The 12,450-nt window shown below is 39.1% G+C and overlaps 1 protein-coding gene across 3 annotated transcripts in view; it reads right to left on the bottom strand.

The window, feature by feature from the left end:
• The window catches only part of mycbp2 (MYC binding protein 2), an 85,315-nt gene that overhangs the window by 62,887 nt on the left and 9,978 nt on the right, over nt 1–12,450 (bottom strand). For all 3 annotated transcript variants that reach the window (XM_084724667.1, XM_084724668.1, XM_084724666.1), the window contains exons 3-9: nt 10,317–10,532; nt 7,270–7,423; nt 5,790–5,986; nt 4,373–4,615; nt 2,942–3,013; nt 2,560–2,656; nt 2,332–2,405 (exon numbers count right to left, since the gene is read on the bottom strand). In XM_084724667.1, coding sequence (XP_084580793.1) covers nt 2,332–2,405; nt 2,560–2,656; nt 2,942–3,013; nt 4,373–4,615; nt 5,790–5,986; nt 7,270–7,423; nt 10,317–10,532 — 1,053 coding nt within the window. The remainder of the gene's footprint in view (nt 1–2,331; nt 2,406–2,559; nt 2,657–2,941; nt 3,014–4,372; nt 4,616–5,789; nt 5,987–7,269; nt 7,424–10,316; nt 10,533–12,450) is intronic.

Consider the following 12,450-nt stretch of genomic DNA (forward strand, 5'->3'; position numbering starts at 1 on the left):
ATCTGTGACACGTAGTTTATACTGTACTTCTGTAATGCAACATAGAATTGTACTGTGTAATTTCTATTCTTTGCAAGCTCTCATGGGCCACATAAAACAAGATACCAGGCTGGGCCAATTAATCAGTTTGAGCAATTTTAAGAAAAAAAAAGTCCAAATTCTCAGATTCCTTCTTCTTAAATGTGAATATTTTCTGGTTTCTTTACTTCTTTATGACAGTCAACTAAATATCTTTGGGTGCTGGACAAAAGAGACATTTGAGGAGGTCATCTTAGGTTTTGGGAAACATTTTATGGACCAAACACCTAATTGATTGAAAAAACAACTGACAGATCAATCAACAATGGAAATAAGTTAGCTGTAAGTGCATGTGTGTGCTTTAGTACAGAGAGGAATGAGGTAAATTGTAACAAGTGGGTCTAAGTCCCCCGACTTAACTAATGTGCTGGATTAACACATGGATTATAACCTTATTGGAGTCATTGATAAGTCTATCAACTGTAACTGCAGTATGTAAATGTAGCCATGTCCATGTTAGAGTATGTCCATCAATCTTAAGAACACCATGAAGGATGTGACATCTATCCACAACTCACCCACTTCAACTAATGCAGTGCACATAATGTATGATGCAACTGCCAGAGATGTGGGTTAGTCAGACAACAGGGGATGTGGCTGAGAGGGAAGAAAAAGGGTAACGAGAGGAGCACAACAAGGAAATAATTGGGAGACAACAGGGATATTAAAAAAAGGACGAAGGAGTGTGGGGATGGTATGGTTTCCACTGTGAGGTAATGATGACAGACTCATCTATTGTGCTTTGATTCCTGCAGAGAAGATCACATCTGCCACTCGTAATCATTAAATTAGTGCTTCTATCCTCTGGCCAGTCCTACCCCCCACCCCCTGACTTATCCTCCCAACATGTTACCTTCTTCCTCTGACTATCTCCTTGACCTCCTATACTTTACCCACATCATCTTCTTCTTCCCTGAAAGTCCCACATTGCATTTCTCTTGTGCCTTTCCTCAACCGTTAAGTGGTCATTGCAGCGGCTGCATTTGCTGGCTGCTCACTAAAAATGCATGAAGCTTCTGCGGACACCCCAATCGCCCCACCCCCAACCCCCCCGCACAGTATCCCGCCCCCTAGATTAGCTTAGAAACTGCTATATAGGAGGAAGGCGAACTGCAACAGCAGATATATGGATTTCACATCTCCCCCTCCCCCACTCACATTACAGAGTGCTTATGCAGATAACTGCTTGAGAGATTAAGCTCTCTGGAGAATACCCACATCTGGTGCCACTGCCACGCCCACATATACACAACACAGTCACATATAAACACAGACACTACACCCCTCTCTGTGGCACAGCTGGTGATCAGCTGAGGACCCTTCAGAGTGAGGGCAGGGCCTCGACAGCAGACGAAGTGACAGCTGCTTCACTGGGCAGTTCAAGAGCAAAGACTACTCTCATTTTAACTAACAAAAAATGGTTTTCATGAGGGACACAGTAAATATTGACAGAGCTTACTCTGTTGCACTAGATAAAAATGAGAAGCAGGAAATGGTTTGATTGTGGTAGTCTGTGTGTAAATGACTGATGACAGTGGACATGACCACACAGAAACATGGTCTGCATTTCTTTCAGCTGGGACAACTGCTCACAAAATCTCACTGACAAACACTTCTATGAGGTTGAAACTGACCATAAGCCCATAACGTAACCGCTGTGAAATCAATGACTATTCAAGACTTTTTAAACCCAACTGACTGCCTCTATGGAGGATGGGACAGGGGGATCCAACTTGCGTCAACCTATTTAATATACCGTCTATGGTAACAACTCACTATTTGGACTGCAGTACTCATTTTTTAATACTTGGGTCTTACATGTCACCGTTAAGTTAGCTAATGTTAGCAAAACGATAGCTAGCTTAACTAGTGTTTTGCTAAGCCACATCAATTATTTCCTCACAAGTTTGCTAGTATATGATTGTATATTGCTTTAGTAGGTCCACATGCAACATCTTATAACAAAGATATTTGTTGTTGGGTTTTTTTGGCAACACAGATGACACTAGCACATAGCATATCTAACTACAGGAACAGGAGAGGAAAAATTGACGGAGGTTCCATCGGGTGCAAAATTTGTACAACTAATACTGGAGCACAGAGCAAAAAGAGGAAGGACTTAGGGAGAGTCAATTATACATGCAGGGGGACACCTGAAAACACTTATCCCCCACTGATGCAATTCAAGTTAAAATATCACATTTAAAATTTTGTCACAGTAACAAGGAACTTGAGCAGGAACACTAAACTCACATCTTTGCAGGCTGCGATCTGGTTGATGTACTCTCCGTCTGTGAAGATGATGTTCTGTCCGTCTGAATGTTGACCTAGAAAGAGAAGCAAATATTTTTTTTTCATAGTTATGAAGATGTTATCCTCAAATAAAATGATATACTAAGTAACAGCATTTATAACCGATATTATGTTAGCTGGTATATTGATGAGTTAACAAACAGTGTGTAAACAGTGTTTTCTTTGCACCTGGCATGGCGATGGTCCCCTCATGTTCCAGAGTCTCAGGGTTGATCTTGATAGCAGACATAGAGTGGTTGCTTGTGTCTCGATACAACAAGTACCCCTGAAGACATAACACAAACACTGCTGCTGATCTGCAGTCCATAAAGACTATCTCTGATGTAAACCTTACAGCTCAACAAGACATATTGTTGACAATGACAAAGATGATGCTGTATTTAAATAAGTTATCACACTCCGGGTTCCTATACCAAATTAAGCACTGATGACAAATAACCAATATCAATGAAGTCACATGGAGGTCAGCTCTAAGTTTAAATGTGATTCAGTGCCCCTTCAAAGCCACTAAACTGAAATGTATGTAAGAAACATTTTAATGAAAACAAACCTGTGCGAAGCCCAGCCATGATCTCTTCTCCTTTCGATTCCTGATACGAGATGTGGAGTTGTACACATGGCCCTGTAAGACATTGATAACACATGAGCAGACTCATCATGGTCACTCATCTATTTAAAGCAAGACGGTATTCTGTTTCAAAGCAGAATTATGGGTGTAATCTGGTTCTCTGCTGCTAACACAAAACTACTGCTGTTAGCTGCCTCCATCTCCTGTTGGGAAATCTTTTAGAAGGCACCTTCATGTTAAAACTGGACATCATCACATGATCCTATGTGCAATGCCAGTTCTGGGTAGATAAAGAGCAAATGCTGCTTTCAAGCGCTAATGCTACCACATGCACCACTTTCTGGCATAAATCAGACACAGACGTCAGTGTTTCCATATCCATTACATCACATCAAAATTATTGCTGGCACTGCTTAAGAAGTTAGTGAAATGTCATTAAGTTGGAATTGTACAACTTTTGCAGAGCGATCCACTCCACTGAACTCAAATGAATGGTTGTCCGCCCTCTAGTGTCTCCGTTTTGAGAATGAGCAACTAGAACAGTGACAAACGTCAGTCATTCATGAAGTCACTGCAACTAAGTTTTTCAGTTTAAATAAACATTCACAATTTACTCTGTTAATGTTCATAGCCAACTAATTCTTAATATTAATAACAAATCATGCACTAATTTTTCAAACCAACATCAACTAGATAACATTACCATTAGCAAACTCAGTGACTTATAATACCGATAACTCTACTTCAATTAACGTTTGTATAATATTTGTCGACGATGTTCTAATAAGCTGTGTATTAAAATATGAATTAACACGCACACACCACCCAGGTACAACAAAACCCTTTCCCTGATTCCTAAAAAAAATCCAAGAAAAAACTGAAATATAACTCATTTGCCAGCTTCTTACACCTGCTCTCACCGATAGAAATCAATTGGAAAATAAATAAAATAAATTAAATTAAATAATAAAAAGACAGTATAAAAAGACAGTATAAAATAGAGGTGCTTCAATTGTATCAGAAAATGCCTCCAATAAGACCTGAAATTCGGCATTGGGTATCGACAAGTCTATGCAGGATCCGATAAAACATCATTTATTATTAATAAAATACGTACGCCATTTATTGCAGGACTGTTGTGTATTATTAGATTGCATCAGTTTTAGCTTTGTGTACGTGTGAAAACCATTTATCTCATCAACTTTCCCGAGCCAAAAAAGCAACCCCTCCTTTGCTTAGTAACAGTGCATTTTTAAATAATCCAATTTAACAGTTAATTCACCTTGAAAATTTCCCAAATCCATACAGGAGCATTTAATCTTTCAGTTTATCTGAAAAATTCTATGTCACCAAATTTAGAGATATGCAGATATCAGTCGACAGTGGCAACATGGAGTTTTGAGTGCTACATACCCTGACTGTGCCGCTGTATCCAGAGCCTACTTTGTAGAGTCCATCCTTGCAGAGCAAGTACAGGAAAGAACCATCAGTCTGCAGAAGACAGCGCTCATCCTCGTCAATGGCCACCTCTTTCAGGACCCACTTGTTCATTAAGGCTGCACGTTTGATGCCATTCCCAAACCAATCCTGGATTTGAATCTTTCCCACCAGGACAGCCTGTACACTCCTCTGTAGTGCGTTCAGTATGGTGGGCACCTGGTGAGATTTAGGCAGACAAGAAGGAGAGTGCTGCTGAAAGACTGCAGAACTGCAAACCTCCAATGTGACATAATGGGGTGTATTTTGTGATACATACATACACACACATCAGTGACTTAAGACTGTGGTTGCTGTACCTGCATGTTTGCTCTCATTTCATTTTGCATCAATGCATTTTCACACGTGCATTTTGTACATCATTTTCAAGGCAGGTATAACATACATACATCACTGATCTCATCATTGACTCACACACAAGTAAACACACAGGCTTGCACAGCAAGTAAGCCCACACTTCCCGTCAGCCCGCCTGCCATTGTGATGATTCACAGTCCAGTCAATGCCTAAAAGATGAGCAACCAGGAAAAAAACAGGCCTGCGTCTGTGGGGGATAAATGTGTGGAGCTATAAAGTCTGCAGCTCTGGACAAGTGTAGGAATTGAATCTGTATGCAGGTAAAGGTGAAACATCTTTATGGTCACAAATCCTGCACATGAAAGTACTTACTGTTTAAGTTATAGTTTTTAAAGCAGAAGCAGTAAAAAACCGAAATAAACAGAGGGAGAGGACAAGCTAGAGAGCTACAGATCGAAGCAAACAGAAGACCAGCTAATTGGCGTAAGAATGCAGGAAGGGTAACATAATCAAACAGGAGAATCAGACTGGCTTGACATTTTCCAAAACTCAATTTGAGCAGTCCAGAAACTCCCCTGAGTCTCTCTGCTCAAAGGAAATACATCGAGGAGCCAGAGGTTACTTTATCTTTCTAAAATGCACTTTGGTGATCTAAAGCATTTCTACCAGTTTGTGGAATAAAGTTGGATTATAGATAGGTACATATTTTTTGAAGGAGGTGGTTTGGAAACATGACCATTTAAATACAATCGAGTATATAAGAACAATGTCATTCTAGCTGGTGCTTTACTAAATGCGCGTATCAGGAGGTTTGTTCAATGCAAGACAATGATCTGAACAGGTGGTCAGCACAAATATCTGATTATCCGTACTTACTTGTGCCAGGAGAACACAGTTTTGGCTGTCTGACTGACCCATTTTTATTTTTTCTCATCATGTGTTTTTCATGTGAATGGCAGGGATACAAAACAAAGATGAAACACACAATCAGCTTTGGAGACGAATGAAGTCCACTTAATTTAAATTGTTTAATTACCTGTATCGTTTGGCAGGCATGGCTGCCATTGTTGGTGAGGATAGCAGAGACAGCCTGCAGGATTTTGCCAGTGTCACCCCAGGCCACAACGAGACTGAAGAGGCAGGCGCACGACAGAGCAGTGATGGCCTGTCCTGTTGGGTCATTAGGCCCTGTGCTCCGGACTGTGGTCTCCAACAACAACTGGAAAAGAGACTCTGAGCAAGCAAACAAGTGATGGGCAGGTTAGACCTTTGCTGTATTTAAATCAGGCTGAACTAAATACTAGAATTACAATGTAATGCAGTCCAAAAAAACTACAGCCTCAAAATGACCATTAGGTTGCAACAATTTATCTTTGACAGGATCAATAAACCTGAATATTTTAAGCTTCATAAGCAAGATTTGTTGCAGAGCTATTAATTTGGATTGCATTAGACTACACACATGCATATTATCTTCAGGCCTAAATGGAATCTGACAGGTTTTTTTTTACAGTTTTCTGCCATGATCCACAATAAAAATCTTTTCTGCTGAATGTTTTTTTGCTTGCAACATGATAGACAACATTCATTTCAGATAACAAAGATCGTTTTTGAGCAAAAGTAAGCATGAACAATACACTAAAACAAGCTAAAAAGATGGCAAGCTGGGCTGAAAGAAATATTTAGCAGAAACTTTGAATTTGAGAATTTTTTCTATAACGAACAGCTCCTATATTAGTGTTGTAAACATTTGTTGTAAATGTCAACCAGCATAAAATGTTGGACACATGGCTGCTACAATACAGGGTTTGGTGTGAAGCAGAGAGAGCAACAATAAATTTGCGAAATCACTAACCATAAATCATTCATCTCCCAACAATTACCACTTAAATACATACATTAATAAATAAATGACAATGTGCTTAATAACAGTTTCATAAACAGTATCTGTATTGTATTTTATTGTGTGAAAAATGTTTCATTATGCACAGACTAATCTTATTCAATATCTTGTGCGAAACATATTATACACCTGTGAGCTACAAATACAAATATTATGCCCTCAGACGTTACAGAAAAGAATATTCCACAGGATCCTTAAGCATGAACCTTAGGGTACTTGAACCAATTGAAAATAATTCATTCTATTAAGCAGTTCATGTTACTTGCCAGTGCAGCTGGAAAAATGTATTTTAGAAAATCTGACCTCCCTCCCTCACAAAGACTCCAGATCAAAGAATTAACATTACACTGTAGATGCTCTACAATGTAAGAAGAAGGACACACAATGTTTAGGAAGCTCTTCATAGATGTCCTGCCTTGACTCATAAGTGATGGCAGGGAATCAATTGCTGTTTTGCTCTCATCTGCACCTCCAACTTTGTTGTCTTTATTTTGTCTTATTGAGTATTGTAGAAAAATTTAAAACACAGAACAATAAAGAAATAATTACAAGAAGGCCTGTACACACTCATCTAATAAACTCTTCTGTGCTTTGTGCGCAATTTCATCCTTACCCAGAACATCAGGAGGCTCAGTCTGAAACCCCTCAGGCTGTTGTCCCTGCAGCATGTCCAACAAGGCCTGCAGGCTACGCAGGCACAGCGAGGGGTGAGAAAACCGAGTCTCTTTTATCAGCTCAAATACCCCACACAAGCCAATGCCAATGATCTGCACACACAAAGAAAGAAGCATTTGCATGAGCTAATGAACACCATGCAACTCTTGAGGTTTATGCTTAATTGCCTTGTTTGACGTTGTCGATAAGTGATCTGTGTCTTTCAATACTGTAAGTATTCTAATTCAAACACATTTGATAAACAGATGCTTGTAGTGGATGATTTTTTCAACTGCATGGCCTCATCATCCTACAGTAAAACAACCTTCATTACTTGGGAAACCAGAGTATGCACAGTCAGTAGCACTGACTTCAACATCCACTGTTAACATTTAGAATAATGACAGACCCACTTGCGTGCATGGTGAAGAAGAAGCGATGCAGGCAAAGGAGTTTGGCCTAGAAAAGGATGCCATTCTGTCTCTTAATATGGATTGTTTGTGAGTCGAATACAGTTTTAATGTTCCTTCCTATCTCAGTAAAGAAGTTCAGTGAAATGAAAGTTTAGCATCAGCGTATAACTAATAAAATGAGTAGAATATAACAATGCCAGTTGGATAAAACAGGACATGTGCAATACTGTGCACAAAAAGCAGAAAAGATATTAAAAAGGGTAAGGGTACAGATATGCAACAGAGATTCTAGACTTTTAACCTTGTTACATTCATGTAACTGACATGAGCATTCAATCTGAAGGTATTCTGTGATTAATTGATTTATTGGACGATTATATCGCCCATCAATTATTGCCAGTCGTTTTTTTTTTTCTTGACTATTTTTGGAACGATATTTGTCATTTTATTTTGCTAATGTAATGGTCAAGAGACTGGCAGCCGCTGCTCCGTGCTGCACTCTCATCCAGTGGCACAGTACACACCCACTCAGCTTGACCATGAGTGCACTGTGAGAGAAAGTGTGAGAGTGAGAGAAAAAGAGTGAGAGAAAAACAGCCTGCAGAGTCAGACTCTTTGTATTCATTTCAAGTGGTATATTAAGGATTTAATTTGACCAAACCAGAGTTGGTGACTGATGGAAGAGTGGACAGACTGACAATGACAGTTTGAGTTTTAAATGTTATTCTGTCAGGTTTAAATGAAATTTTTTACAAGGAGTTAAGGAGCCAGTTAAGCTCGTCTTAGTTCAGTAAAGGAGAGAATCTTGAATTCAGAAGGTGAGTGGTTGCATTTCTCTGCTTAAAAAGGAAAATGGGTGTTAAAATACAATTTTTTTTTGACACTTTCTGAGTTTATTTTGTTTATTGGGCAAATACATTTTCAAATATTTTTTTTCAAGTACTAACACATAAGGAGCATCAGTCAAAACTCATACTGTGAGTTTTGTTTATTGAATGCTTACTAAACGTTTATTGGGCATATTGAACATATGTAACATATGTAATATGGTGAATTTGCCGCTTGCGCACATCTCCCAGTTGAGACTTGAACAGATGGGAGGAGGGCAAAGATATCACCAATCGCAATCAATGGATGGGCTGATGATGGTCAATTGGAACATTTTAACATATCACACAACTCTAATGAACACACAGCAAAGTTTCTCAACACATGGCTTGTTAGCAACTGTTACTAAGCGGAAATTAAAACTAAATCACCCCAAAATATTATATATAACAGTAGCCAATTTAATTTAGGGGATAAAATGGATACAGCCTTCACACTTTACTATTATGACAATTAACAATTACACTTATCCATCTGTGACGTTCCACCTTCTAACCAATATGTACAGTGAGCTTACAACAGAAGTTTAACTCAACATACAGATCTGTAAACAGACATGCATATCACAAACACATAGGATTGTGCCTTCTGAGTCCCACTTCTTTTTGTTCTGTGCTCCAATAACAGTTGAGCAAGCCTGGCACTTTGGTTGTTTTCTCTTTTTTCTTACTCGTTTCCTGTTCTTAGATATGCTATGTGGCTCATCTGCTCTACGTTAAAATGAAAACTACAATCTGAACATGGATAAAAGATGTTGCTTGGGAAAAGCAATATATATTCACATCTTAAGTTAGCTAATGCTAGTAAATGCTTGCTAAATAGCTAGCTAATCAGCTACTTCAAGTTGTGAATATGTAGTTTATATACAGTTTGTTTGTTTTGTTGTTGTTAGAGGCAAAGAGAAGAGGTTTGCACAATTCTCAACTTTTATTGGAAAAGGGACAGGACTTTGGAAGGGTCAGGTGTATAATAACTCTGCTGGGACACTGAAGAAGGGTTTGTCCTGTTACAGTGAGCCTTAAAAGCAGCAAGATGATGAGATGACAGATAGAGGAAAAGTAGGGCATAATTCACGTAATGTGAAGATATCTCTATAGACTAATCCTAAATTATACTGTACAACTGATGTTCAGCTCATTTATGGTGCTGGTTTCAAGTGGATGACCAGCTAATAGGTGTGTCCTCAGATATATTATTGTAGCACTGAAAGGCACTAGTAAACATACTTAACTTTATCCCTTAATCTCCATTTGTGGCTTAGAACTTAAAATAAACCTCTGACACACTGCCTCCCAGATGTTTTGGTGTTGTAATTATCTGTTCAGAATGTCTTGTTTATTTCTTCTATTATATGTAATCAAAGAATGATGTAAGTTAGAAAATCATTGCCATTTAAATTGATTATTTAATTTTACTCTCACTTATGAGAAGTATTTTATATTTCAAATAAAAACTGATATCCCAGAAAAGGAGTAATAAAGACAAACCAGCAGGCTCACAGGCTCTGCCCTGTAATCCTCACAGGATGGGGGTTTCAAACTTCTGTTAAACTGTCGCCAATTATCATAACAATAAAAAAGATGAACCCTACATACAAGCCCAAGGAGATAAAGGATTGTAAAAAAGAGAAAGAGCACAGGCTCTCGCCTTGATACCACATGCTGCCACCAGCTCATGAGCAGCCAATACTACCCCCTGCTTGTACCTTTGGCAGCTTCACGGCTGGCTCGCGGTACTCTTCCTCCTCCTCGCTGTCTGAGTCGCCGCTCTGCACCGAGCTCCTGGAAGCCAGTGCTAGGGAGGCCTCTCTTTGCTGCCAGTCCAGCACACAGTGCCGCACGTTGCAGTAGACATTGAACGCAGATGGGTTGCTGTGCAGCTTGATGTCCGGCACACAGAGGGCTCCATCTAAACTCTCGGCCTGCGGAAAAACAGTGTGATGAGTGGTCGGCAAGGCCAGCAAAAACATTTCTTGGTGACCACAAGTATGATATCATTTGGTGCATCAATAAGCTATGCAGCACACCATACATTCATTTATACACAGCAATGTCAATTCTTAAGGAGTACATCTCGCTGTAAATACTTACAGTCAGTTATTTTTACATCTGTAGTTTGCTCCCCTTGGTCCACTAAAAAAAATTATCTCACTTTAAGCCTTACAGAAGCAATCTGTAACAGCTGTACATCTGAAAATGAGTACTACAGTCCAAATAGTTGGAGATAGTTGGAGCCAGTTGGAGCCATACACTGTATATTAAATGAGTTGAAATTCTATTAATAGACAGTCTATGGTTGAAGTTAGTTGTTCAGCCCCACACCCACCACCCCACACTCGAGGAAGCTCAGGCAGGCTGCAGGACCTTTGCAGGAGCACAAGACAAGTGGAACATTATACAAGTACTTTGACAATGAGTCCACTGTATACACTGTATGTTGACCATCTATTTATAACTGTCAATTGTCTGTCGATGTAAAGCTATGTTTGTTATCCTGAAAACAAAAGCCCACTGCTCTGAAAATACACACTCTGGCAGACAGAAGGCAGGCCATCACTGAACTCTAATTCCAAACTCCATTAAGATATTGCTCAATTTAACCGTTATAAACATCTGCTCCTTCTGTAAGATTATTACTGGTTTCTTATGACTCATAAATAGACACTCACTCATTCAGCCAACATTCAGCACTAATTGGAACTCTAATTAACATGAAAAGGGCAAACAATACCACAATTTACAGGCCGGAATAGAAATTTCACAGGTGGATTATGTGGCTGTAGCAATGGCATTTCATGATCATTTTCTGATTTATTACAGTAAATATATTACATATTTCTCCTTTAACATCTTTTTATTGAAATGGCCTTACAGACAAAATTTTAAAAGATATGAAAAATATCAACCAGGACTGCGACCAAAAGAAAAGTTATGACTGTAAATTGAGAGGGCAGCAATTTTAATTAGATCTCTATGGAGCTGATCGATTTTTGTACAAATCATAGGTCTCAGCTCTTCTGCTCAGTGATGTCAGTGGCCCTAGGTCTGGTCAGAAGTATTGCTCCAATTTTTGGTCCTGTCCATTATCATGGCCATATTTATAACAAGAGTGTAAACATTATATCACATGGACAGGCAAGTCATTCATTCACTTTGGTTTGATGCTTTCAACTGCTCATGACTCATGACGCAGTTGCCTAAGAAGGAATTTCAGTGTACATCCATTAATGACACGCCTAACCAAAGAAAGGCCCTTCTGACCACAATAAGTAGGGTAATTTCTCATCTGGCTTTGTGGGGAAAGCACAGGCTCCCAAATATCATCCTAGGGGGCTACACAGATATTAGTTGTTACATTTGACTATGATATGTTAGAGACTGTTGAACACACTTTGTCTTGGTAAAATTGGTTCTGTCTCTGTCCTCAGTGGTACAACCGTGACATGAAATGACTCCTCATTTTGCTTTGACTCCTTGGAGAGCTCACCTTTGTACACACTAGGCTTGGCAAGTGTTTACCCATTTCAAGATCAGCTCAACACAGCCATCACTGTTACAAAACACTTTAACCACTATTTTACATAACCAATGCAGAAAAAAATCAAATTAAACTTGAATAATACTGACATATTATAATCTTTTTAGTTGATATGCCGAATTCTTTTAGTCAACAGTTGCTTCTTTACACATCCAGCACTTACAGAGAAACCTGAGCTGTCATTCGGGGTCATGTTTTTTTCTATCTGGCAAATGCAGGCTCAATCTTTCAATCTCCTTCAGCTCTGTTTTTCTGTTTTTGGTCTGTACATACTCCTGAGGGAACTATCTGGCTCTTTAGCT

Source organism: Lutjanus erythropterus, chromosome 8 (assembly GCF_056507025.1).
Source record: "Lutjanus erythropterus isolate fLutEry1 chromosome 8, fLutEry1.hap2, whole genome shotgun sequence".
In the NCBI taxonomy this organism is placed as follows: domain Eukaryota; kingdom Metazoa; phylum Chordata; class Actinopteri; order Lutjaniformes; family Lutjanidae; genus Lutjanus; species Lutjanus erythropterus.